Source organism: Eumetopias jubatus, unplaced genomic scaffold (assembly GCF_037043125.1).
Source record: "Eumetopias jubatus isolate StellerSeaLion01/CBP00866 unplaced genomic scaffold, mEumJub1_p1.0 scaffold_10, whole genome shotgun sequence".
Lineage (NCBI taxonomy): Eukaryota > Metazoa > Chordata > Mammalia > Carnivora > Otariidae > Eumetopias > Eumetopias jubatus.
The window spans coordinates 103,501,825-103,529,512 of record NW_028274816.1 but is presented as its reverse complement, the minus strand read 5'-3'; the positions used below and the strand labels follow the sequence as shown (position 1 = coordinate 103,529,512).

General features: G+C 56.4%; 1 protein-coding gene and 1 long non-coding RNA gene across 9 annotated transcripts in view; one reads left to right on the top strand and one right to left on the bottom strand.

Annotated features, from left to right (window-relative positions):
• The window catches only part of CDC6 (cell division cycle 6), a 45,953-nt gene extending 18,433 nt beyond the window's left edge, over positions 1–27,520 (top strand). For all 8 annotated transcript variants that reach the window (XM_088028283.1, XM_088028281.1, XM_028089924.2 and 5 more), the window contains 2 exons: positions 118–300; positions 27,449–27,520. In XM_088028283.1, the coding sequence (XP_087884409.1) occupies positions 118–207 (90 nt within the window). In that variant the 3' untranslated portion in view covers positions 208–300; positions 27,449–27,520. The remainder of the gene's footprint in view (positions 1–117; positions 301–27,448) is intronic.
• LOC114198491 (uncharacterized) lies at positions 1,804–6,884 on the bottom strand. The gene is made up of 3 exons (XR_003607105.2): positions 6,738–6,884; positions 3,190–4,962; positions 1,804–2,625 (listed from the first exon to the last, which is right to left on the bottom strand). It is a non-coding gene; the product is annotated as an uncharacterized LOC114198491 (long non-coding RNA).
• Positions 27,521–27,688: the final 168 nt, after the last annotated feature.

Here is a 27,688-nt window from a genome sequence, read left to right as displayed (position 1 = left end):
AAGCAGTGTTTAACTTGCTTGCCTCTTGGGACAGAAGTTCAACATGGTAGAAGTTTGTAATAAAAACTTGGCTTTTGTGAGTTCTCCACATGAAAAGTCCTTTTCTCTTCTTTCCAGGTGTCTTTGAAGATTGAAGAGAAGGAAGTAGAGCATGCTCTAAAAGACAAAGCTTTAATTGGAAATATCTTAGCTACTGGATTGCCTTAAATTCTTTTCTTTTATACTAATATGCTACCCGAAAGTATCCAGCTGGCGTTTAGAGAGCTCTGGAGTCTTCATTTTAGTACTTTATCCATTCAGGTCTGAAAACAAATATGACTTTTTTTTTTTTTTTTTTAATTTTATCTTAAGTAATCTACACCCAACATGGGGCTCGAACGAAAGTTGCATGCTCTTCTGACTGAGCCAGCCAGGTGCCCCTAAATATGACCTTTTTTAATGTGAAACTGATAAATTTTAATCTATAGATTGATGAATATTAACACAATAATAATTTTGGGTCTTATTTTTATGCATTAAAAATCACCAAGTAGACTATTTTAATTATATCCACTACCTCCACCTCTTGTGTCTCTAACCAGTATGCTTGTATTACAGTATACAGGATTTATATGGTGGAATGTGCCTGTATTTACCTCTTAGTTTCTTCAAATATTGGTGTATTTTAAAGAACTTTGGGGCTAGAGTAAGAAGAATGAAAAACGATGTTCCAGGAAAATAAGCACGTCTACGTGGAGATCTGGAGACACTTTGATCAAAGAATTTCTTTCTTTTGGGGGTATACTGTGTTCACTTTGCACATACTTCCACATTGTGACATTTTAAAGACTCATTAAGTTTCTTGGGCACTCCCAAGGTTGTGGGGGTGGTAAAAGGAATGTAACCGTACGGATTGTGAATATATTTATTTCCTAGTTGCATTCTTTGTCTTTTTAAGCACGCACATTTCAAGAGAGCTCAAACTTTCAGCAAACAATGTGAATATTTCACCCCAAACTGTCCCACAGTCTTAGCTGCCTGCAGATGAAGCCACTTGTTTCCAGATGCCTTCATTTGGGGTTGGATTTTCATCTAAAACCTCAGATTTTTCCAGTCTTATTAGATAAATTAACCCATATGGCTACTCAAGTCTCCCCTTTTCTGGGTTTGGTTTCCAGTGGCATTCAGTGGTAATTTGTGGCGGGGACACCAGAGGGCACCATTATAACACTGACTGCCTTGAAAATTCAGGCCGTGGGGCTGGGGTAGTTTTGAGGGAAGGGGGAGAAAACTTAAGTTTGATCCTTTGGGGAGATGGCTTTACTTATATAACTCAGGCAGATGCTTGGAATGCAAACCATGTGCGATAGGAATGGTCTGAGAGCCAGTGACCAAGTCTGTGCTGCTCCCTGAGCTCTTTGGCCTCTCTGACATGACTTGAGTTTAGGAACTTGATATTGTACAAATGATCTGTCGGCCGCTGTTTCATTCATGCTGCCCACTGTATCCTTGCAATGTGATCTGGGCCGCAGCAGATGGTATGGCCTAGAAGGACACACACAGAGAGAGCCCTCTGAAATGAACACCACCCGCCAGTGGGTGTGGCAGAGCAGTCTGCAGAGGAGTCTGAATGTCATTCTTGCCCTCTCACCTTGACTAGAGCACTCACTCCCTCTGAGGGTCACTTGTGAGTGGAAAACACAGTTCCATACCTAGGAGCCCGAGAGTGTCTGGGGCTACAAGGGTTAACAAGCATAATTGCAAAGACTGTCCGAAGGCTGATGGAAAGCAGAGACTGAATGGGATTGAGAACAGATGCGGGGCTTGATTTAAATTACATTTTATTGGATGCTGCAGCCTTAAGAGACGTGACTGCTTTACAGTTTGTTTCCACACTGTGGGCAGCTGCTGTCTCTTCTGTGTCCACAGTAGGATCCTGCCCAGAAAGGAGCGGCCTCCCCACCTCATTGTGTTTGAGGCTTGGCGCCTTCCTCTTAACTGTAGGGCTTGAGTCAGGAACATGGCTTAACTCGCAGTGGGGCTGCTATGTATCCTCCGTGGCTCGGAGCCAAGATCGCATTTGCAGATTCAAAAGGGCCAAATTTCTTTCCCCTCTACCTCTTTTCTCCCCCTTTCCCCTGGTATTTGGAAATAGGGTTTTCTCTGTACTGGGTTGTTAGTTCCCTTTCCTTCAGTTCTCCCCCACTGTCAATTTCTAGGTCATTTCTGCTCTTAAGACTTCAGCAATTGGAGCAGGGTTGGTTCTGTCAGTGATGCGTGAAGCAGACTTAGAGTCCCTGCTTGGCTTCCGCTGCCCTTGTGGGAGCAAAAGCTGATGTATGTTTGTCAGTGAAGTCTTAAGTGTAATTCAGATACCCAGGGAGCAGACTGAGAAGAGGAAGAAAAGTCCTTTTCTTGCTGGCTTTTCTCACTGAAGCTCAGAGCTATGGGAAGGTAGTGGGATTTTTAGAGGGATGGGCTGGGCTTGTGGTTACTAGTTTCTGCCAGGATCGTAGCCTGTTTCACATGGAGTAGAGGCGAAGATGCTGACCCACATTCTTCCTCTTGAAGGTGGTAGGGTGTGTGTCGATATCCTGATCTATTTTTCTTCAAAGAAGCAGATGAAGCTTCCATAGAATGTTGGTACTGCCATGGAAAGAACATAGACCAATAAAATTTTGGTGTGAATTTCAACCCCAGAGCTGCCACTGACATTTCTGGCTCAGTGAAGACTTGCCTGTGGCTAGATAACTAACTGGGAAGAGTGTGTGAGGTCCAGGCTTCCCAGAGATCAAAAATGTTGGCAGAGCTCTGTTTGCCACCCCCCACCCCACCCATTCCATTGCTCCCTGCCTTTATTAAGTGCCTTTTAAGATCTACCAATGAGGGGCGCCTGGGTGGCTCAGTCGTTTGGCGTCTGCCTTCGGCTCAGGTCATGATCCCAGGGTGCCGGGATCGAGCCCTGCATCGGGCTCCCTGCTCCGTGCGAAGCCTGCTTCTCCCTCTCCCACTCCCCCTGCTTGTGTTCCCTCTCCCTGTGTCTCTCTGTCAAATAAATAAAATCTTAAAAAAAAAAAATCTACCAATGAGACCTGGAAGGGAGGATGGAGGAGATATATCTTGGGGATTTTCAAAAATATCTATTGAGAGGTGTTGCCTTGACTACCGACGGAGACTGAAAGAAAGAGCCAAGTTTGAGATGTTACTTACATCTGTGTCTGTCCCCAGCACTTAGGACAGTGTCCGGTACCTGGTAGGTATTCAGTAAACGATTGTTGAATGAACGGACAAATGAACCGAGGAAGGTGCTGCTTTCCCCTCCAACTCCAGGCCAGTTCTCTTCTGGAGGTACACGTTGCTGGTGTTTCCGCACGGAGGTGGAGTGGGCCCCTGTAAAGGAAGGGTGCTCCATCCTACAAGATGTGTCTTGACACATTTTGGAGCGTTTATTGGCCTCACAGATGCGTACCCATCGCTCCTTCTGATGTAGTGGCATTTTGCTTGAGGCAACTTCCGTGTTGCTCCCAGGCAGCCTTGGGTTTGGGGACAGAGTCCTAGTCCTACCTCTGGGCTGGGAAGATGGGGGCCCTAGAGATTGGCCAGAAGCTGTACCTCTCAGAAAGGGATCGGGGAGGAACACACCTTTGGTGCCCACTTTTTAACTCTTGAGGAAAGTTGTGATCTCGGGTTCCTCCTGAAAATGTAAGGTGCCTTCTAATACATTCTCTTGTAAAGCTGCAAACAGCACAGGTCTCCCTCTTCTCGGAAGTGCATTCTGTAGGGGGAGAAGGTGTGCCCTCTGGCCTCCCTTGATTTTCAACCCCAGCCCCAAGGCACTGGCAGTAGAAGCTAATTGGGTGCAAGGGGCCTGGGTAGAGGCTGTCTGAAGACTGGCGAAAGGAGAGAGCCAGCTCCTTTTTAAAAAAGCTCTAATTGAGTTCTGAATCAGCCTCCGTCTCTTTGATCCCTCCTCTGTTTCCCACACTGCCTGAAAGAGCTAGATCAGCACTTTATAACAAGGGTGCGCCTGCTCCCCGCACCGCCCCCCTCTCCCGACGCTCCGCTGCCGCCATCCACTGCTTGTCTCCTTCAGTTAAGATAATGAAGATGCTGAGAGATAAAATGTGTATTTAATAAGGGTGGGGGTAGGGAGGCGGAAAGGGGCAGCCAGGGCCTTCCCTAGTTTGGGGCCTAGCCAAGACTCAGGCTGAAAGCAAAGCTGGAGTAAGACTTGGCCCCAGGGTGTGGGGGTTTCTGGGCCTCAATCCAGCTGACTTCACTGCCTGCTGTTTGCCCTAAATTCCCCCACCTCCACCCTCTCACCCCCACACTCCTTCCTTTCCTCTCTCCTTGCTCCCGATGGGGAAAGGGAATCTTGCTTCTACTTTATTTTCAGCTGGTGACTTGGCCTTTGGTGCGGTGCCCCCCACCCCCACCCCCGAGTCAGCTGCAAGGTCGGGCTAGGGCAGCCCCCTCTAGCCTAGGCCTGTAGAAGCCATGGGTTCACGGTGGGGGGTGAAAAAAAAGCTAGAGTTAATGAAGACCAGCTGCTAGTCTGGGTTCTGCCTGCAGTTAGCTGGAGGCCAGCCTTTGGTGGTGGTTGGAGGTACTGGGGTGCGTGACCTCCATCCCTGGGCACCAGGATATCCTGTGGCAGCTGAGGCTTGTGCTCCTCTCTGAGCTCGGTTTTATCCTTAGTTTGTAAGAGAGTAGTCTGTTTCCCTGTTGCCCTACTCCTCCCCTCTCCAAATAACACTCGGCCCTTATTGGGCTTTATAACTGTAGTGGCGGCCCAGCTGAGATCTGAGGCTCTCCAAGTTCTTTTGTAAACACTCATTAACTGCCTGGGAAGAACCAAGAGCCCTGGTTAACAGCTGGGAGGGAACTGAGGCAAGTTAGGGAGAAAGGCTTGACCTGAGCTCACCCCATGGACTCCACCCTGGGGCCTCCATCCTTCTATCTGGCTCCTTTCCTCAGTTCTTCCTGAAAGACAGAGAAAGGGGTAGATGCAACACGGCTGCCCTCTCCCCTTCTAGAAAGAGGTAGATGCAACACCACTGCCCTCTCCCCTTCTAGGCCATGCTTTCTTCCTGCCCTCAAATCAGTCTCTGACTTCTCCCGGCCCTTCACCCCGTGACACTTTCCCTGCTCTGCTGCTGGAGATCTGTGCAACTCTCCTTACAAAATATTCTCACTACAGCCCTCTGCAGACCTCCCATCCATCTTTCCCTGGCTCACCAGACCCAAACCCCAGTGCCTCCTTTTGAGCTGCTGAGAAGATCGTCTATCCTAAACTGGGTCTGTAACCTTGAAGTTGATCTAATTGCGCTAAGAGGCCCCTCCACCCCCTGTATTTATCCCAAATGGTACCTGGGAAAACATTCTCTTTCTTTACCGTATTCATTCTGGTAAAGTTTCAGGATCCTATTCAGGACTGGGTAGCCGCACTAGGGCCCTGGGTTCTACATCTCGTTCTTCCACTGACAATTGCCCTTTCTGGTGATGGGTGTAACTCAAAGTCCCCCAGCTCCACCTGCTCACACTCTCATCTGTTTGTGCATGTCTGCTCATTTCCGACACACTCTCAGGCCCCCGCCAGGGTATGAAACTATACAAGTATCCAACTGCCATCCATGTCTCACCGCCCTATTACCATGTTATTTGCTGGAGGTGGGGGGGGGGGGATCGCCGCCTTCCTCCCCTGAGTGACCTCCTAGGTATTTAGGAATAGTGAGGAGGGATCTGGAGACTGTGCTATGTCTATGAGGGGGAGGATAGGAGTGAGCATCTGTCCAAAACGAATGCCTCTATCCCCAAGTTCTCAATGGCCAGGTGGCTTAGCCGGAGTGATAAGGAAGGAAATCTTAAGCCCCATCTTCAGCACCAAAGCCCAAATCATCCGCTGGGGACGGGCAGGAAGAAATGTCCTTTTCCTCAGGTCGAATATTATCCTATCCTCGGCTAAAGTCATCTCTGTGCTGTGTATTTGAGACTGAGGACTGTTCCGGTCCCCAGCCCATGACTCAGACCTCCGGCTTTCTCCCAGTGAGTTCCTTCTGCCCCATCAGTCAGCTCTGTACCCGCTGACCCAGTCAGGGATGGTGGAAGAGGGCGGGGAGAGCCTACTCCTAGGAGAGTGGGCTTTAGGACCCAACGGGAACCCGTGCCTCTTGCAGCAGCCTAACCCAGAAGCTGGGGGAAATCCTGAATCGAGCTGAGAGGGCTTCCCCGGTTCTCCTGGGAACCCCATCGCCCCCCTGCCAGCACGCACCTGAGCAGGTAGGACCGCGCACACCCCTCCCCAATTCCCCCTCGGCCGCCTTCCGCCGGGCTTCCCCGCAGCTGATCTGGTCGTTTCCCTCTCGCCAGTTCAGGCTTTCCCCATCCCTCCTCCCCCACCGCTCACTGTGGTCCTGGGAGGTGGGGGCCTGGGAACAGTGGGGTGTCTGAGAGCTCCGAGCCCCCGTGCCCCACAGCGCCCTTCCTGCACTCCCCCCAGGCACTGCCGGATCTCAGGCTAAGAATGGAAAGTGGGGGGAAGGTCTGCCCAGGCCCCACGCCCTTGCACCCTCCCTTGCAGTATTGCTTAATGCCCCTTCCCCCACCTCCCCTCGGCGGGTGGAATTGGCAGTGCGGGCCGAAAGCGGAGCGAGCGGGAGAGGGACCCGAGCCTCCCTGGGGGATTTCTCTCGGGCTTCCTCCCGGCCTCCCAGCCCCAAGAGCTTGGGACTTCTGCAGCCCCCCAGCTCCCTACTCACCTTGTAGGGGACCTAATACCCCTTTCCAGGCTCCTCTCACACTTGGGTGGCTAAAGGCTTTGCCGGAGGGCAGTGGAGGTTGTGAGTGGTTTTTGGTGACCTGTTCCTCTAGGGAAAGTTCTTTCAGCTTAGAGCCCCCATCCCTGCCAAGACCTCAGCACCTATTGCAAAGACCCGCCCCCCCCCCCCGCGCGCGCGCGCGCGCGCGTGTGTGTGTGTGTGTGTGGTGTGGACCATGTGGTTTTAAGATCTATAAGCTTTGGATAAAGGTGGCTGTGTGCATTGAAGGGGAGAGGTCCCAGAGTGTGGCCCAGGCCAGAACAGGCTCAGCCCAGATGGCTGGGGAAGGGGGTGTGGACCAGATCTGGGAGGCCACCCAGCCATGCCAGCTCCCTGGGTTCCTTGGCTTTCAGAGCCTCAGACTCCTGGTGTTGTCCCTGAAGCTTCTGCCCTCCTGCAGGCTCTCTGGGAAAAGGCTGAACAGTACCTACTGTTTACAGTGGCTGATTTTTCCTTCCAGTTGGGGGCTGAAAAAGCCTGCTCTCTGAAGATCTAGGGCATCTCATTCTGGTTTAGTGGGTTTGCAGGAGGGGAGTAGGGCTTGTCTGAGTAACTGTGTGAATGTGTGTATTGCCTCTGAACGTAACTGGGGAAGAGAGTGATAGGAAAGACTGGTCACGCTTTTGGGGAACCCCTCTAGCTCTCTGTGTGGTGGAGTGGGCGGCATGTCCCCATCTGGTAACTGTCGAGGTGTGGGGTGTGCTTTGCATCGCTCCATGACTCCCCAGGTCCCCTAAGGGTTGGTTTTGCAGGAAAGGGTGGATAATGGAGCGACTTCAGACTTAATTCTGCTCTTGACCCAGGAAGCAGAGATTCTGAGTGTGAGTGGTTATGTGCATTTATACTGAAGGCTCAGTCTTTCTTTTCTTTTTCTTTTTCGCTTTTCTTTCTTTTTCTTTCTTTCTTTCTTTCTTTCTTTCTTTCTTTCTTTCTTTCTTTCTTTCTTTCTTTCTTTCTTTCTTTCTTTCTTTCTTTTTTTCTTTTCTTTTTCTTTCTTTCCTTCCTTCTTTCTTTCTTCATTGTTGTTTTGGTGAGACAGGAAAATAATTTATTTCAGTGAGGCCAACAACCAGGAAGACAGCAGACTTAGTTTCTTCATTTGTAAAAATGGCTATCAGTAGCAATCCCCACTTGCCTGATAGGGACACCTCCATAAAGACCCCATAAGACAATGTATCAGACAGACCAGTGCAAATGGTAGTTATGCTGGGGGGGGAGGAGTAGGGGTTCTAGGACGGGATTCTCTTCCTAAATCTAGGTCAGTCTCTCTGCCTTGGCTTTCCTTCCCCCCATCCTTGCCCATCTGTGGGATGGCAGAACCAGGCAGGCCATTGTCCCCAGGGCTGCGGAATTACCCTAATGCCGGTGGTAGCTGTCGCCAGAGAGCCTGTGGTCAGAGGACAGACCTCTCCACCAGGCTTTTCTTCCTCTGGGGCTCCACACCTTCTCCCACTGAGCCCTGTCTCCCCCGTCCTTCTGCCCAGTGGCCTCCTTGTCCGGCTCACTGGGCAGGGGCCCTAATCGGATTGGACAGCTGAGATCTGTGTGACGGCTGAGAGCAGGCGGGAGGGAAGCCAGTGGGAGGACGGTATGAGGGCTGCCCCTGGCACTGTCCAGGCCTCCCAGGCACCACCTTGGGCCCGCGGACTCCAGGTTTGGCTTGGCCCCAGGGAAGGGGTGCCAGAGGACGCAAGGAATGAAGATTAGGGGAGGGGGAAACCCCAGGACCTCTTTGATCTTTGGTGGCCTTAATGTCGCTATCTCTGACTGTGACCTGGAGGAGAGGACAGCAGGTGAGAACCAGGCTTGCCCTGCCCCCTCCCCCGTCCCCATGGCCCCACTTTCTTCTCTCTTCTTGTTGGGAGATGGGTTCACTTTCCCCATCCAGCCCCTTTGGCCAGTTCCCCCCTTACGGGTCACATCTGGGAGCTGCTGGGGGCACCGTGTGCCTGCTTCACTGTGGGCTGTTTCCTCCCCTCCAAGGTATTTCTCTCACTCACTGTCTGGGCTGGGCGCCAGGACTCCTGGGTTTCCCGCCTGCCTCCTGGTGCAGGGCTGCCCTGCAGGCCTCCAGAGAGTCGCTAAGCTGGTTTCCTTCCTTCTGTGGGGGAGGGCCTTCTCCCTGGGCTGGGAGGCGTCAAGAATCCCAGGTGGGATAGGGGTGGGGGCGCCACAGCCCCTGGCACCACAGCGCCCCGGCTCCTCCCTCCTCGCCTCTGACTCAGCTTGGGGGCAGCACACGTCCTGCCTGGGAGGCATGGCCTGTTCTCGCCTCCAGGCTTCCATCTCTACATATGGACAGACAAGATCTTCTCTTCTTTTTAGCTTTTTTTCCCCATGGTATCTGGGGGTGGCCATTGAAACCCCTGTGTCTGTACCCACACATTTTGGGGAACAGGGGATTAGCCTCATTGAGGCTGGGGCACTATTTTGTCTTCTCTCCAGCTGGGCCAGGATGAAGGAAACCAGCACAAACTTCCCCATGCCAATTCCTTCTGCCCTCAAAAGACCAGTCAGTGGAGCCAGGCCCTGCCCTCTCAGTGCCCACAATGTGGTTGGCACTGATTTGTCAGAAATTGGGAAGGTTTCCCTCTAGACTGCTTGCCTCCTCTCTCCTCCTCTTGGAGGGCAAGGACAGCTCTAGGATTGTAGGCACTTATGGGCAGGCCTCCCCCTAGGGAAGGGGTGTGGGATGCCCCTGAGATGGCCAAGTTGGCAGGAGCCCCAGGCTGGAGTGCTGGACTTGGTTTGGAGCTGGGAGTTTGTGGGGGAGAGCAGGACACGGGCCTCCCTGCCCCCCTCATTTCCTGCTCTTTGGGCAGCTGTGGGCGAGAAAGGCTGCAGGGACTATTTTTAGTTGGTCTGTCCCCTGGCAGGAGGGACGTGCAGAAAAGCACGGGGCAGCAGAGGGACTGGCCAAGGTGAGGGTGAGCAGGCAGGCGGAGGAGTGAGGAAGAGCCAGAGGGGCAGCAGACCAGGCAGAGAGGCTTGCTGGGCTGGGGCAGGGCCTTGCAGAGATGGTCCTGACCCAGGTAGATGGGCCAGGCCAGGCGGAGGAATCCTGGGGAGCCCTCAGGGCTCTCTGTCCTACTAGACTTAGAACCGGAAGGGGCTTTAGAGACCTCCTCGACAGTCCCTCCCCATTACAGAGGGGCAAACAGGCCTAGAGAGGGGGATGTCTCTTGCCCTAGGACACTCAACCAGTCCTCGGGCTGCACTGGGCCCCAGCCCAGACCCCTTGCGCCGATTTTCTCCTGTAGGTGTCCCTCATGGCACCTGGTTATGCCTCCCTCCCCTACTGGTCTGTTTCCCTCTCTGCCTGTTTATGCAGGGTCTCTGGTAAACCCCAGCTTGGTTTGTTTATAAATCTCCACCGTGTGGAGAGAGCCTGTGTCCGGCTGGAAGGAGGTCAAGGGTTGGGGTTTGTTTCAGTGGCCTGTGGCCACTGGTGTGAATCGAGGCGCTGGGCATCTTTCAACAGGCTCACAGGCTGATGAGCCTGGGCTTGGAGACACCTTAGGGAAGGGGCATCCGGTCTTCTTCCATCTTAGAGACCCAGAGAGGGCCTGGATTTGTCCACAGTCCTGGGGTGAGTTGAGGACAGACCAAGCACTAGGATGTAGTTTTGCAGGCTCTCCAGAGCCCCCATCCTGCCCTGCCTGGGCCCTTCTGGTTGTTTGCCAGTGCCCCCAACGAAGGAGGGGAGCAGGCCGAAGAGTGGGTAAACTACCACAGGCTTCCAGTCAGAAGTCAGAAGTGAAGCCTCCTCCGAGGCTTGGGGGCAGGGGCAGCTGGTTGAACTTCAGGAGGAGAAAGTTCAGTGGAGAATTATGGTCCCTCAGAATTAGTGTCCTGCCTCGGCCTCATCGCCAGGGCCGCCATGTTGCACACTGACTATGCTGGGAGTGGCGCCCCCTGGAGTTGTTCAGGGCCCTGCTTATGGAGCCGGAGGTGGTGCTTCTGTCCCCCACCTTCTTTCTTCCAATCAGCTGCAGATGCAGCTGGAAGGAGGTGTTCCAGGTAGGCTTGGGCCCAACATGCCCCCACCACCTCCTGCCACTCGGGCGTCTCCCAGTCCTCTGTTGCCCACACCCTCCCCACCAAGCCCAGCGCAGTGGGCCACAGATTGCGGTGCAGGAGCCCCTCCCCCCCCTCCACACGGTCTCTGTCCCTGGGGGGCTGATTTATCATGCCCCCCCTCCATCAGGCCTGCTGCACTGTGTGAGAAATCAATAGCACAAATGGATTGAGGTTGTTCAGCCTGTCGACTCCCCTTGGGCCCCCCCCCACCTCTCCCGGGACTTGGCGAGTTACTCAGTCCCTTTCCAGCTCCACGTACCCGGAGATCTACACACCTAGTGGTTGTGGGTTGTGGCTGGGGCACCGAGCGCAGGAATGACTCTTTCTGTCCATCTCTCTCTCTGTCCCTCTCATTCTCTCTTTCTCTCCTAGACTGGGCTGCCTTAGCATGACAAATACTCTTGAACATTTATTTTCTAGCTTGGGTGGAGTGGGGGTGGAGGGGCTTAAAGGGCAGTAGGCTGCCAGCCAGAGGTGGGGGGAAGCAGGTGGGTGAGGGGTGAGGGAGACTGTGCCCAGGGAGGACTAGCTGGGGAGGGATTGGGTGACAGCCCACCGCATCAGCCTCTGGTAACCCAATCCCCGCACCCCCCCCATTCCCCTCCGGTTCAACAGCTTCAGCAGCTGCTGGCTGAAGCAGGGCTGGCAGAAATGTGTGTGAGTGTGCATGTGTGTGCGCTGGGGGTGGAGAAGGGCTGTGGGGGCAGGAGGTGCTGCCAGGACATGTTAAAGGAGCCGCACAGCCTGGGTACAACTTGGGTGGCGGGAGGAGGTGGGGCTGGTGGGAGAGTGGGTGGTGAATGATGGGCAGGGGGCAGGCCGCAGGGGGGCAGGGCAGCCTAGGGGTCTCACAAAACTTGTCTGCACTGGAACAGGGCCTGGTGAGCTGGGGGTGGGCCGTGATGGGGGGGAGGGCAGGGGCGGGCACAGCCACGGCTTGCCCTGGGACACCTGTTCTTCGCCAGGGGGCGCATGTAACCATGGAGGATGCAGCCTGCCCCTGTCCCCAATCCCTGGGCTGTGCCTGCTGGGCATCACAGTCTTGGTGACTAAGTCACTTCTGTCCTGGGGCTGGCAAGGTGCCAGGCTCAGCTCTTCTCGGTAGGTGAGTCACTGCCCTGGCATCTCCCCCGGATGCAGCTGAGTCACCCGGCCATGCCTGCTGGGCAGGTGGGCACCATGCTTGGGGTGGGGTTGGGGGGGGCATGTGTGTAGCCCCCGGTGTCTTCTCTGATCTGTCTCTGGCATGTCCTGGTGCCGCCCACAACCCTGCAGTGCTCGCACAAGGATGGTGTTTGTCCCATGTGCTCTCTGGAGGGGGTGAAGGACGACACAGGAGGCAGCAGGGTACTGTGTGGAGATGTTTGATTCGGAGCCGAGTGGGGGCGGTTGAGGAGAGGACTGTGGGTCAGAATCTTAGCTCTGCCACTGGCAAGCTGGTGACCTTGGGCAAGGCAATTTCCTTTCTGCACCTCAGTCTCCTCATCTGCACAATGGCAGCAGGATCCCTGCCCCAGATGACCCTTCAGGACTGTGTTAATCAGATGGAGTGGGGCAGGAGTGTGCTTGCGGGAGGAGCTCCCCTTGGGATGAGGGGGCTGGAGGGCAGCCAGGGAAGGAAAGAAGAGTCAGTGGCTGGGCAGGTTCCAGCAGACATCTCCCACCCCGCCTGCATCCAGGTGGTCATGCTTTCCATCCTCTCCTCACACTACCAGGGGTGCTCTTCTTTAGGAGTTCCTCAGAGGCTGTGAGAGGGAGGCCTTGTTTTGCTGGAAGTGTGGGCCTTCCTGGGGGGCGGTCTCAGGGCTATTTTGTATCTCCTTTGGCTGCTGGGCGCTCTCTAGGGTTTCCTCTAGTTTGGAGAGGCAGCTCTGTCTTGGGAAAAACAGTGGCTAGGTCTCCTTCCCCAGCCCATTGCCCCCTGTGTGTGGGAGGGGTAGGGCAGGCCCCAAGAAGGAGTGTCTTTCTTAGAGAGTGAGGAGCCCCTGGGCCTGCGTTCTCGGTCTGTTCGCCTCCTGCTGCCTCCTGCACTTTTCCCCCCTTCTGTGTGAGGGTCCCTGCAGGTTGGGGGTGGGGACCCTGCTGTGGGAGTTCAGCTGCTGCAGACTGAAGACTCCTGGCCTCCCACCTGGGGACCTCTCCTGTTTCCTGGAGTCAAGCCTGGGTAGGGCTAGACACTGGACAGGCAGGACTGGGTGCCCTGAGCCGTGGCGGGGGGTGGGGGGGGTGGGAGGGGGAGGTGCCCCAAAGGCCTGTGGGCTGTGTGCTTATTCTTATGGGTGTCTGAGTGTATGGCCCCCTGTGGGGAATGGATATGTGGGTGCATGAATTTCTTCCTTCATCTGCACATGGGCCTATTGCTATGTCTGTTCAGGAGTGTGCCCCACACTCTGCCCCGTGACCTTGGTGGTGCACAAATGCATCTTATATGAGCTTGTTCGGTTCTACTCAAGAATGTGGATACACGTGTGCCCTGCGTGTGCATGTGGGGGTGCACACATGTGTGCTCTGAAGGTGCACATGGGTGTGCATATATGGGTGTCCTGCGTGTGCGTTTACACCTCTGAATCTCGGTGTGCACGGGTGTACGTGACTCTGTGCGCTGGTGGGTATATGTGAAGGCCGCCCTTCACGGGAGGCAGTGTACCTGTGTTTATGCATACTTGCGTTTTTGTGTTCATGGTCCTTCCCCTCTAGTCTTAGCTGGAAGGGATACTGGTAGAATCTGGGGCAGGAAGAGCCTGCGCGGGCTAGGGGTGGCTGGCGCTGAGCCCCCTCCCAGGCTGGTCTCCCCCCCCCCCCCGGTGACGCCCCCTGCTGCTGGTTAGGCTCAGGCTGGAAGGCGGGGGGGGGCGCTGGGGGGGAAGGGGTTAAGCGTCGGCGTCCACATCTGGGAGCCATTGGCGCATTCCTGCCCGCTGAGCGCATGTTTGCGGATGGATCTGGACGGGACAGGACGGGAGGGGCTGGGCGGGCGGTTCGCACCGGTGGACGGAAATCCAGACGGGAGCGAGAGACAGCCGGGCCTGGAGGGCGGGCAGGGGCTTGGAGAAGCGCTGCCCGGGCACCCTTCCCCGGTGCCGGACCTCAGAGCAGAGCGTCCCGTCGACCCGGCGTGTCCTCCCTTACCAAGGCTGGGGGGACTAAAGCTGGAGGCAGGCAATCAGATACCTCAGTTCTCCCCCAAGCCATGCAGCCAGTGCGATGGCGAACAGAACCCCGAGTCCGCTCCCGATCTCCGACCTCCGGTTCCTAGTCTGTACAGTGGGGGCCCCGTCAGGCCGGTGGCTTTGAGAGCTCTGCCAGCCGGGTCAGCCTGAGAGTCTCCTCACTGGGGTGGAGGCCTGGGAGTGTGACACTTCCCCTTCCAGTGGGAAGTCCTGTGGGGGCACTTGTGGCCACTTCTCTGACCGTGGAAGGGGGAGTTGTCCCTTCGTGATTCTTTCATCCCCCAGTAGGCTGCTAGAGGTGGGGACGTGATCCCTCCAAACGGAGCGGCAAGCTGGGAGGCTGCCTGTGGCTGTGTTGGGGACTGGGGTCTCTGCAGATGGAGAGTGATTCAGATCCTGCCCCCCGCCCCCCAACCAGAACGTGAACTTTCTTGGCTCCTCCAGCCTGGGCCAGAAGAGAGAGAAGCTGGAGCCAGAGTCCTCTGATATGGAGGGGTGCTCCTGAGCGCCCCCTGCTAGCCTCTTGGAAGCTCCAAGGGCCACTGCCCTTTCGGGGGAAGGGTACTTGGCGGGGAGATGCTTGGGGATTGGGTTGGGACCGAGTTCCTGCGACAGCTGGAGAAGTGTTTGGGGAAAGAGGAGAGCAGTTATTACTCGAGGGAGGTCTACCTACTCTTGCACTTCCTTTTTTGCAGATGAGAAAATTAAGATTCACAGAAAGGAAGCGACTTATTCAAGGTCGCACAGCTCTCAGTTCCAATCGATCCCTGGAGGATTATAACTATGGGAGTCAGGGTCTTGATAGCCGGGGCCAGAGTCACTGTATTCAGTTCCATATTATGCCCTCTTCCCGGTTTAGGTGTGGGGCGTGTGTGTGCTGTGTGCTGTGTGTGTGTGATCCGTGCCCCTGCGAGGGTGGGTGTGTGTGGTTGGGGGCAAGGGATTACGACACCACACACTGCTGTACTTTCTGTACGGAGCCCTCTTTCCGTTCTTTCTGCAGAACTTCTCCTTGCTCTGAATCTCTCCTTTTGGGGCAGAGGGAGGGAATTCTCCCAGATTCCCACGGTCCAGCCTTCTGCTAGGCACGTCTCCTTTAAGACTCGCCCTTCCCTGGGCCTGTTACGGAGGGGGGGGGTGGGCGTGATCCTGTGGGCCCGCCCCTGGCTGGTGATAGGTCAGTGGGCGGGCGGAGGCGGGCCTGGGGGGGAGAGGGCCTCCCCTCCTGCTCCGTACCCTCCGCCCCCGCCCCCCCCCAGTCTGGGGCTCCGGGTAAAGTTTCAGCCTCCGCACGTGACTCGCCATGGCCGCTGCCTTCGCCCCGCGCCCCTGAGCCGCGGCCCCCCAGACGGCTCCTCTCCCGGGACCCCGTACCCCTGACGCTTAGCAGCACCGTCGTCAGGGCAGACGCCGAGCCCGCGGGCGCCCTGGACGGATTGCTTCCTCCCGCTGTGAGGTAACCTCTGCCCCGGGGATTTTGGAGAGCCCCCTGTTCCCGCGGGCTTCGGAGCCCTGTGGCCTGCCCCTGATAGGAGCTGCAGGCGGGGGACCCGGTGCCGGGCGGGTTCCGACGGGAACCTGGGGCTTCCTGGGCTTCCTACCCCGCTGCCGCCGAGCTCAGGGTGGGGGAGCCCGGTCTGTGTGTCTGTCTGCGCCCGAGTGTTCGCGCGCAGCCGTGGGGCATCTGGGGCCGTCTGCCGCGCGTGTCCCCGGCGCCCGAGCTGTGGCAGAACCGCCGCTGGGAACTCCCACTCCCTCTCGCTTTTCTCTTCAAAAACAAACAAAACAAAAAGACTTTCAAACCCGTTTGGGGAGAGATCGGATGCCCAACGGACTAGCCCCCTCCTTTCGCTCCTGTTATCTGAGCTGCCCTGTGGTTTGGGGGGAATCAGCCCGGAGGCCCACCCCCACCGGAGCAGCCGGCTGGGGGGCGGGGCCCGCTCAGCTGGTGTCCCCCGTGGAGTGAGGGGAGCCGACTGAATTGGGTGCGGGAGTCAGTGCAGTCAGGGGAGGCAGGTCTCTGGGTCTGGTGCTACCATGGGGTTGTGCAAGCTTTTGGGGATGAGGGGAGGGCGGAATGGACTGGTTGTCTTTGCTCTGCTGAGGGTGTCTGGGACCTGGTGCCACCCACGAGGAGGGGAAGCTGCTAGCCAGATGTGTATGTGGAAGGGGGGGCGCTGGAAAAATCAGCTTGGCTGTGCCCCCCCCTCTTCTCTGGGCACTGCCCTATTGTCAGGCTGCTCAGTGGGAAGGGGGGCAGGCCACCAGTGTGCTAGGCTGGGGATGGGGACCAACTCCTATGGAAATCAGACAGGAAAAGCCCGGCAGCCTTTGGGAGAGATTTCTCTGCCTCTGTCCATTCTCTCTTGGATAGGATGCCCATGTGCTGGCATGGTGGGGCACCCTCCACACTCACCTGGTGCCATCTCCCTCCTCTTTAACCAGATTGCCTTCTGTCTGCGGGCTATGTGCACTTGTATGTATTTATATGTTCTTAGAGGGACTTGTTCCTGAGAACACTCCCCCACTCCCCCACCCTCTGCTGCTAACTCCCCCTCACTTTTGCTCCTGACCACCATCCCTCCTCCACTTCCCTGGGTGGGAGATTCAGGGATGTCTCTTGTCCCCTTCCCTGGCTGCAGTGGTCATAGGGCAGGGTCGTTCTAGGGAAGTTATTCAGTAAGGATGCCAGGTCTTGCTACAAAAGTGGGCTCAAGCCCCAAACTCTCCTCCAGGGCCTTGTGCTTGATGGGGAGGCTGGGACGGGGAAGCCCCAGATTGGAGTGGAGGTGGCTTGGCACCCTGGGGCTTCCCCCCGTGGGGGGTGGAGATGAGTCTGGGGGAAGAACAAGAAAAAGAGTATTTGGAGCTGGAGGAAGTTGGGGAGGGGGGTCAGTGAGTTTGTGGCTATGAAAGATTTTAGTGCACTGGGAGGGGCTAGGACGTCAGTTCGCTTGGGAGTCTGGGCCATGTTGGTCCTGAGATGGAGTGGTCGCTAGGGTCAGACTGCAGTAGGCCCTTGGGAACTGAGGATCTTAGCTTTGGACTTTGAGGGTGTGAGCGAACATGCATGCAATGGTCAAGGCAGGAATTTCCCCACCGGACTGGCGAGGGCAGTGCAGATGAAGTAGCAGTTTTGAGAAGACCCTGGGCTTAGAATGGCTTAATCAAGGCCATTTCCTTCTGTAACCCCTAAATCTCCATCCTTTGACCCTAAATGCCCCTGCTACCATTCTGGGACACTTCTCTGGTCCACCTCCTACTCCCAACCATGTGGCAGCCTGGCAGGAAGCTAGCTGTGGGCAGCCCCATCCTGATCACCCCTGTGCCTCCCCCGCTGGGCACAGTCACCCACATGTGCCATGACGTGGTTCCTGCCACCCCCGTCTGGTGTGGGGGGAGAGGACACCGTCTGAGTGGCCCTTCAAGTCTGTTTTCGGGGCATTGACCCAGACCTTAATTAATTAGCTCCCCTTCCCTAAATCCTTTGGTCTTAGAAGCTGGCTCTGCTCTTTGGAACCTTTCCCCCCAACCCACTTCTTGCTCAGACTCTAGGTTTTTTAGTGGGGTAGTTCTCAGAACTGTGCGACATGAGGGTGGAGCCTGCTCCAAAGTGTAGAACCTCAGTGCCCAGTTCCCTGTCCTTTGGGCAGCACGGGCTGCGGCAGGGCAGGGCCGGACCTGGGCTGGGCTGAGGGGTAGGTGTGTTTGGGCCTTTCTGGAGGTCTGTTTAGGAGTGGTGTCTGAGATGTAGGGTGGTGGGCATTTGGGGAAGGTAATCCTATCCCTGTGACGAATGAACGTGGTAATCTCCACTTTCCCAGTGCCCCACGCCCCTTTCTGGTGGCAGTGGTTCTGGGAGTGTGGGAAGCTGGCAGGGTCCCTGGCAAGACGACCAGGGTTGTCTTGACTTACTGGGTTTTGGGAAATGAGTGTGGCAGCTGATACCCCAGCTCCCAGGGCTTTGGCTGCGCATCCCCTCTGCTGCTGCTGTCTTTCTTCCCTCTGTTCCCCTCTCCAGGCTCGCTGCTGTCTAGAGCCCACACGGTTTGTAGGGGGATGGAGGGTGGGGGCGAGTGCCTGGATCTCCGTGTGTGTCCAGGGAGTGTTCTGGGGATTGGCAGGATTGCCTGAGAGTGTCTGGGTGTCCCTGCAGGGTGGGCGGTGTGCGGGGACCAGGCCCAGAGTGTGAGAATGTGTCAGCGTCGGTGTGTCTGTCCCCCGTCTGGCTCGGGTGTGGGTGTCTCTTGCTCGTCTGGATCATGCCTCCGCTCCAGTCCCCCCCCCCCCCCCCAGCTGGGACCGCCTGCTTGCTCTCCCTCTCTTTCTGCAACTGGAGCCTCCCTTGCCTGTTCCTGGAATTTGGAGAGGAGGAAAAGCAGGCAGACAGACCTCCCACACTCTAGCCCGCCCGCCTGGCATCATGGGGAGATGAACTAGGTGCTGGAGAACGCAGGTTTCCCTGTCTTCTCCAGACCCACTGAGCCAGGTCATACAGAAGGGCCTTGAGCTGTCTGTCCCTGCCTCCACCTGCCGGGCAGTGATGCCTCCTTCTTCTACCCAGCATCCTGCCTGCCTGGCCCCTGCTGGGACCTCCAGGCACCACTGTCAGCCCTGGGGAGCCGGTGGGGGATTAGACTGCTGCCAGCCTGGCCAGCACCTGTTGCCAGCCCCCAGCCCTGTAACTGGAGCCGGCCATGGAGGGGGCTACAAATGACAGGTGGAATTTCTGCAACCAGGCAACCCCCCCCACCAACCCTCTGGATATGCTTTTCCCTTCCGGCCGGCCGGAATAAGGAAAGCCTGCTCCCCAAGTGTCAACCTGATCTAATGGATGATATCCCAATCCTGCCTGTGGGGGCAGGGCCAGAGAGATGGGCAAAGGAATGAGTTTATTGCTGTTTGCCCAGTGACCCCCCCCCCCCCACTGGCTGCAGAGCTGGGCTGGCCTTGTTTAACTTAACTGAGCTCTGCTGCTCTGGGAGGGCTGGGGGGCATGGGGGTTGTGGATGGGGGTGGTTCTCTGTTAATGTTTTAATTGCATAAAAACTGGGAGCTCAGCTCCCGACCAGTGAGGAGTCTGGGTCTGGCTGGCCGCCTGGTTTGGGCTAAATATAGTCTGGGACATCTGCAGAGAAGGGGAGGGGGGTGGAGGGAGGTTCCATTCCCCCCACCTTCCGCCAAGGTGCCCTCGTCTGGGCGGGCACCTTGGAGCAGGGAGGGGGGATTCCTCAGCACAAAAGGCAGGGGAGAGGCGGCGGGGGCTGGGTACAGTTGGGATCTTGCCTGTCTGGCCGCCAGTAGCTGCCTGAGATGAACCCGGAGGCTCAGGACAGGGCTGGAGTGGGGCACACGGGCTGGATCCAGTGGCTCTGCTCCCCTCCCCCCAGAGCTGCTTGAGGTCAGGCAGTCTCTGCGTGTCACTGCACCCGGCCCGTGTGTCACTGTGACCCACTCGCTGTGTGCTTCTGTGTACACACCTACCTAGGAGTGGCTCCCTCCTGGCCCCTCCCCCCGGAGCCTCTGTCCCCTGGGTCCTACCGCAGATCCCCAGCCCTCCTTCCTTCTGTCCCTCGGCCCACGGTGAAACCTCCAGCCCAGGAATCGAGACTTGAGAAGGGGAAGCTGCGGTGGGGAGTTCTCTGATCTCTAGTCACGGCAGGAAGTGGAGGGGAGGGGGAGCCAGGGGGAGAACCGTGAGTGGCAGGCTGGGAGGGAGGGCACGTCAGCCCTGCAACCCACCTCGCACACTGCACACTGCGGTAGGGGGTGGCCTCCCTCCCGGCTGGCCCCCTCCCCTCCAGCTCCGTGTGGGGGAAGCTTAGGGGACAGCTGATTCTCCAGGGGCTGCTAACAATCATTATCAACCCCCCCCACTGAAAAAAATGGCTTCCTGTCACGTGCCTGTCACTTCCTGTCCCACTGTGGTTCCTGGGATGTTTGTTGTTGGTTGCCATGGAGATGGCTGCCCTGGGCACTACCCTGGTTCTTGGGAGGGAGCTGCTCCTCCCCCCAGACCCACAGTTGTGGGGGGGACTTGAGGGGCCTGCCTTGGGGGCTATTTCAGGCTGAGTGTGTGTGGTCTCTGATGCCCCAGATCCCCCAGGGCCCCCCAGACTTCTGTCTGTGGGAGGGAGTCATAGCCACCTACTTAGACCGAATGTTGGGGAGAGTGTGACCGCGTCTGGCTGTGCTTGACTGTGGCTGGCTGTGAGTCCGACTGATTGTGCACATGCTGTCCCCTCCAGCCTGGGTCGTGCTGCCTTAAAGATGGATCACAGAGGTTCGAGGAACCTCTCTCTGCTCCCTATCTCCGTTTACCTTTGGGACCTTCTCCCATCTTGTGTTCTCACGGAAACTGCCTTCCTCAGGGAGCTTCTGTGATTTCTTGGGGTACAGGCTGGAGGGGGAAGGGGCTCTGGGCAGGTTGTGTGTGTGTTTTCAGGGGTGGGGAGATGGCGGTCTGCAGACCATCCTCACCCCTGCACATGGCCTGTACTAGCTTCTCTCTGGGCGTGCGGGCCGTGTGCTTTAAGGGGAAGGCCGTAAGACTTTGTGACCCATTCTTCCCACCCCCTCGTGGGCTTCCCTCTTCAGCCAGGGATGGAGAGGAGAAGAGATTCCCCCTAGTTCTAACCCCCAACTGGTAGGCTGGTGTAGAGGAGGAAATTCCTGGGGGGGGGTCGCTGGGTGGGGGGTATGTGGGGTGGGGTACAGTCTGACTCAAGGCCTGGTCTGGGGTCAGAGCCAAAAGGATATCCTGAGGCAGGACGGGGGGGCGCGTTTCCAGCTTCCCTGCAGTCTGGGTCCCCAGGGAGGGGTGTTGGGAGGGGACTGGTAGTACCCTGTCCTGCTGACTGTCGTGGGATTCAGAATCTGGCAGTCTCGGCTGTCGGGCAGAGCTGAGGGGATGGGCGGGGGGATTGCAGACACACGCACACACGCACGCACACGCACACGCACACCCACACCCTTGCTCTGTGCTCCCTGCATGGTGGATGGGCAGACGAGTGGTGAGGGGGCAGTTGCCAAGGTGAGGGTGGGGAAAGCCCCGTGCCAGGCTGGGTCTAAGGACGGTGGTTTCCAAGCTGGGGGGGTCCCCTCTGTCTGTGCCCCTTTGGTCCCCCCCAGACAGAGGTGCCTTTGTTTGGTCCACACACTCCTGTGGTCTGGCTGTGGCTTCAGCAGGCTCATCTCTTCCTCTTCCTGTTTTCTTCCTTCCCGGTAGGTTGCTCCCTCTCCTTGAGGCCTGGGTTGCCCCCTGCCCTTTCACCTACTCTCTGCTCTGAAAGAAGACCCAGTGGGTTCTGGGTGGCCCCTCAGCCACCCTGAGCCTCGGAGTTCCTGAGCACGGCTCCCAGGGAGCTCTGGGATGCAGTCCCTGGGGACGCGGAGTTGGAGGCACCACCATGCCCTCAGAGACTAGCATTTCCTCCCCCCAGAACCTGTTCTGTCCCGGGCTTGGGCTTTTCCAGTTGCCTTTTCTGCTTGGTATTCAGTTGCTGCTGAGCCGGTGGCATGTGCAGGTCAGGTGGCCCTGTGTAGCTGGGGCAGAACCTTGGGCCAGGCAGGGCGCTGAGTGAGGAGACATCAGACACACTCTTCTGGGGCTGAGTGCTGCATCTGGAGGCAGTTGGGCAGTGGCAGCATCCCGAGGAAGATGCTGGACTTGAGCCTTCCCCAAACCCCGTCTGAGGATGTGCTCAAGGCCTGCACAGGTTTGGGGCAGGTTTTCAAACAAGTCCTAGTTCCAGTGAGGCAGGCCTGGGGTCCCAAGGGTCTGGTGGAGAAGAGGTGCCCTGCACCTGTTCTAGCAGAGTCCAGGTGATCCTACTCAGGCCCTCTTGGGCTGCTGATCTCTTTCCAAGTGGGGCTGGCCTTGCTGGCCCCCTGCAGCTGGGACCCTGGTGAGCAAAAGGTAAACAGAGGACCAGAGTGGCCAGATTGTGGGCTTTTGGGGGACGAGAGGGCTCAAAGCCTTGGCCAGAGGAACCTTTGGAAAAGGGAAAGAGGGAATAGTGGTCATCACTGCTCCCCAAACCTTGCTGAAGATCTGAAGAACTTGGAGGAGGGGAGAACTGTGGCTGTGTGTGTGTGTGTGTGTGTGTGTTTTCCTGGAAAGTTTATAAATAGTTCCAGCCCACTGTTCTGGTTTGAAATCTGCCCCGTCCCGCCCTGCCCTGCCCTGCCAGCTACTGGTAGGGTGGGGGGTCCAAAGGGGTAGGTCTTTGTTTTCAACCAGGGCTCACGTTCTGTGTCCCCTTGCCCCCCACCCAAGTTGAGCTGAGCTTTGGGTGTCATTGCCTATGATTCATTGACTTTCTAGAATGCTTAGGAAAGCCCCTGTTTCCCCTTCTTTTAAGCACCCCAGTCATGATCGCCCTGTGTCAGCCCCTCCGGGACTGCCTGACTTCTGTTCCTTGGGAGCCACGGTTGGAGGGGAAGCCTGGAGAGCTGAGAGGAAGGAGTGAATGAAGGAGGGAGGCTGGGCCAGCGGGATCTGGGGACCCCTGGCTCCTCTTCTCTGGGGATAGGAAAGGAAATAGTCTTTCTCTTCCCCTCCTCCCCTCCCCAAATCCAAAGGTTTCCCTTTTTTGGTTTGTGAAATGAAAGAAGGGAATTTAGGAAAGTGTTGTGGTTGGGCCTCCACCCACACCCGAATATCCCTCACCCACATCCCTCTCCTCAGTCTGGGGGGAAGCAGACCCTGGAAAATGGGTAATTCTCTATCCGGGGCCTGTCCACAGATGCTAGCCCTGGCTGGGGAGCGGGGAGAGCAGACACGTGGCCCCGGGAGGCACGGGCGGGGGGAGGGGCGTGGGGACAGGGGCCCAGTTGCCCAGCACCTCCTGTGTGCCCAGCGCTGTGCTACGGTGCTTTCCAGACTTGTCTGTCTGAAATCACACCCCCAGTTGTTGCGGGGGGCAGCTCACAAGTGAGTAAACAGATGCTTCGAGAGGTTAAGTGACATGTGTAAGGTCACCCAGAGTGGCAGAGCTGAGATTTGACCCTTCAAACTTCTTGTTCTTTCTACCACCTTCATGGCTCAGCCAGCTCTTATCTTCTTCTCTGGGGGTGTGAGTCTGGGGAGGTAAGGACTGGGCAGGTGGGGACGCCTGACAGCAGGGAAGGTATCCTGGCACCTTTTGGGAGTGAGGGATGCCGCCGTGGGCAGGGTGTGTGGCTGGTGGCCGGCACTCCAGCCCCCACCCCCTTCTACTGCGCCCAGGCGAGGCTCAGCGTATTGGAGGCGTGGGCCTGTGGTTTTCTCTCCCTCGAGGGAGGGTACCCATGGGCAGTGAAGCTGGCGGGCACGGGGTGGAGGTTGGATGTGGGTAGTTTGTTTTCCTTTTCTTTGGTGCTGGTTTTGATTCTCTGACCATTCTTCTCTCCCCTGGGTGCAGGGAAATGGGCCCCAGGTGCCTCCCCAAGGGTCATGGCTCCAGAGGGATGAGGCAGGGCCTGTGTTCTTTGCCCCTGCCCCATCATCCCTGCCCTCGCCCATCCCTGTTCCCTGACCAGCTTGGCTCTTGGCCCATTTCTGTGACCTTTACCTCCTCCCATGGCTCAAGGCCCTCCCCGGGGAGCTGAGTAACTCTGCACCAGAGTTTGCAGGCTGACCTGGGTTAGGGATAGTGAGGCTCTGATGGGGTTGGGGAGGCCTTTCAGTCTCTCCCTGGCATGTGGATTTGGTGGTGGTGGTGGAGGGTTTGAATCTTGGTCCAATGCCTAACTCCTCACGGGCAGAGTTGAGGCATTAAGGTGGCTATATTTCTCTCTCCTCTGGGGGCAAGGGTGGGAGGCAGAGGGACTGACTGAATCCACCTTCCACCCCTAAAAGCTGGGTCAGGATGCCTGGGGCCTGGAGTGAATGGCTTTCTGGGCCTCAGCCTCCTGGGCCTTTCCTCAGGGAGGCAGGCCCCTGTATGGACGTGAACCCACCTGAGTATTTGTCAGCGGGTGCACCTGAGTGTGTGGGTTGGGGGCTGGGCCCCCAGGGAGGCAGGTACAAAGGCCAGCCTGGCTGTGGGAGGGCCAGGGAATGTACGGTTTGGGAAACTGTGGGGCCGTGGTTGTGTGTCTGCGGGGAGCTGTGTCCTGGGGCCGTGCACACAAGCCCCAGGACATATTCATTTTGTGAGCCCAGGTGTGGAGCGATGGTATCTCCAGGTTCCCTCTCCTCACGTGCGTGCCCGCACACACACAGGCTGGGGCACACAAGCATGCTCTTGCCCACCCGGACGCGCTTTCCATAGACCTACGTGTGTGAGTCTCTGCGAGAGAGAGAGAGAGAGAGAGAGAGAGAGAGAGAGAGAGAGAGAGAGAGTCTGTGTATGTGTGTGTGTGTGTGTGTCTGTCTGTCAGCGCTGATGAGGCTCAGCCAACCCCTCCTTCCCTTGCCTGGCTCCCTCAGCTCGAGAGTTCCCGTTGTGTGGGGCCCCACAGGGGTGTGGGGGGCTGGGGTGGCAGCTGGCCCAATGGGTGGGGCCCCTGTTCCTCTGACGTCAGCCTTCTCAGCCTGGGAGGGAATCAGCAGGGGCCTGGGGAGGGAAGGGGGCACCTCATTCAGGAGTAAGGAGAGAGGCCTTATGGTTGTCATAATTAGTACCAGTAAAAATCATGGTCATTAACAAGGTCCAGATTTCACTCCTGGGGGAGCTGCCCCCTCCCTAGCAAGTACCTGTCCCCACCTCCCCCTCCCTCAGCCTGGCCCAGCTGGGCGCAAAAGTCCTGGCCTTGTCCACAGTGGCCTTGGCAGGAACTCCTCCACCCCAGGCATGGTGCCTGGCCAAATGCTGGCTGTATGCATATACCCTGGACTCTAGGTTGGAGCCTGGAGCCTGGTGCTTAGGACCTGGTACGGCCTGAGCTGGGGAGGGGGAGGGGGAGGATTAGGGGTTGGACATGGAGGCAGTGCTTAGTTTGGGTCTTCAGGGCCCTGTTTTTTCCTTTTTTCTCTTTCCTTTTCCCTTCCTTTCTTCTTTTTTTATATTTATTTTTTATTTTTAAGTAAACTCTACCCCCAACATGGGGCTGAAACTCACGACCCTGACATCAAGAGCTACATGCTCTACTGATGGAGCCAGCCAGGCATCCATCCCTCCTTTCTTCTTCTTCTTCTTCTTTTTTTAATTTATTTATTCATGAGAGAGAGAGAGAGAGGCAGAGGCAGAGGGAGAAGCAGGCTCCCCGCCGAGCAGGGAGCCCGATGCGGGACTCGATCCCAGGATCCTGGGATCGTGACCTGAGCCGAGGGCAGACGCTTAACCATCTGAGCCACCTAGGCGCCCCTCTCCTTTCTTCTTTTTAACAGCTTTATTGAGATGTAATTCAAATACCATAAAATTCACTCATTAAAGTGTACAATTCAGTGGTTTTCGTATACTCACAGCCTGTGTGGTTGTCCCCACAATCCATTTTAGAAAATTGTCAGCACCCCAAAAAGAGCCCCCATAGCTATCAGCAGTCACCTCCCATTTCCCTCAGACCCACCTCCTAGCCCCTGGTAACCGCAGCCTACTCTCTGTCTTTATAGATTTGCCTACTCTGGACATTTCATATAAATGGAATCATCAGTATGTGGCCTTCTAGAACTAGCATAAGGTTTTTAGGGTGTACCCATGCTGTAGTCATATATATCAGTACTTCATTCCTTTCTATGACAGAATAAGCTTCCATACGGCTGCACAACATTCTGTTTATCCATTAGTTGATCGACATTTGGGTTGGTTCTACTTGTTGGCCATTATGAGTAAAAACTGGTGTGAACATTCGTGTACAAGCTTTTGTGTGAACTTGTTTTCATATCTCGTGGGTACTAGGAAGGGAACAGGCTGGATCATAGGGTAACTGTTTAACTTTTTGAGGAACTGCCACACTGTTGCCCAAAACAGTTGGCCTATTTTATATTCCCTCTAGCCATGGACGAGGGTCCCAATTTCTCCACATCCTCACCAACACTTGTTAGTAGTCTTTTGGATTACAGCCACCTTAGTGGATATGAATTGGTATCTCATTGTGGTTTTAAATGGCTGTGTTTCTTTTTGTCTGTCTCTCTGTTTTGGTCTTTCATATAGGTTTTTCACATATATATAATACCGTATATATGTCATGTATATGTGATTATGTATTCATATATAAATATATCCATGCACTTGTGTTTGTGTATGGATATCCTATACCCCAAGTGGATTTGATTTGAAGCGTTCTCTTGTGGATGCTTCTCTTTCTCTCTCTCTCTCTTTGCTTCACTGCTGCCTGTCTCACTGTGTCCTGGGATCTCTGGGTTCATCTCTTGTCTCTCTCTGCCCCATGGTGTTATCAGTACATGTCCTCTGGTCCCAGCTGTTCAAACAGAGTATGGATCTGTGTTCACACTATTGGAGGGGGGGGGCATCTGGTCCTTCATCTTGTGCCCATCTCCCACCCCATCCAGGGATGTGGCTTCTGCAGACAGAGGGTGTGGGTGAACTTCTTTTTTCTTTTTAAAGATTTTTATTTATTTATTTGAGAGAGAGAGAGAGAGACAGAGAGAGCACAAGCAGGGGGAGGGGCAGAGGAAGAAGCAGGCTCCCCGATGAGCAGGGAGCCTGACGTGGGGCTCGATCCCAGGACCCTGAGATCATGACCTGAGCCCAAGGCAGACGCTTAACCGACTGAGCCCCCCAGGCGCCCCTGTGTGGGTGAACTTTGAGTTCATCAGTCCCCCCTACCCCTTTATTCCCTGGGGGTAAGGGGCTTCCACCCTGGGCGGTCCCTGCCCTCCTGACGCCCTGCCCACCGGTGGCCCATCATGCTAATAAGCATCGGAGGTGACACCCAGGAGTCCTGGGTTCCCATTTCCCCATTTGTGTGTATGGCAGCGGACCTCCTCCCTGGGCCTGTGGGACAAACCCATCTGGGGTGCTTGGGCTTGGATTTTGGGGGGAAGTGGTGTAAGAAGGGCCCCCTGGCCTAGGAGTCATTTTTCTGAGAAGTGCCAATGCTTTAGGGAAGCGGCTTTTCCTCCCCCTCCCTTCTCCTCCCCTCAAGCACACGGTTCTTTGCATCTTGACCTCAGGTAACCCACACTGTGGGGAGGAGGGCCAGCGGCCTGCCTCTGCTACAAGGATCCTCTGGGGTGGCAGACCCTGACCTTTCCCCTCAGGACTATGGGTGAGAGGCCCTTTGTGGCTCTGGGCCCTCTCCTTGTCTCCCCAGCCGGGCTGTGCTAGCCTGCCACCCCCAGCAGTGTCTGGGCCCTGCTCCCAGGCTGTCTCTGCCAGCCAGGCACAGTGCCAGCTGTCTGCTCAGCCGGGTGCCACGGGAAAATCTCCGGCCGCCCAGGTTGGGGAGCTCCACGGGGAATGCCCGTGTACCCGCTCCTTGGTGACCACTCACCTGTCTTTTCTTTTTCTGCAGTGCCACAGGACATGGCGCCCCCAGCCGCCTAGCCAGGGCCCATCTAGGAGAGGCATCCTCTTCGGTGTCCTGAAGGCCAGCTCTGGACCTGCCCAGAAAAGTGACAGATTACAGAACTGCTTGACCAAAGGACCAGCTCTTGGGACGTCCCCCCAACCCACCCGGCCCCCAGCTAGAGTGGGGGATCCAGGAGTGTGAGATTAGCCTGTGGCCTTGGACAGCAGCTCCGGGACAGAAGGG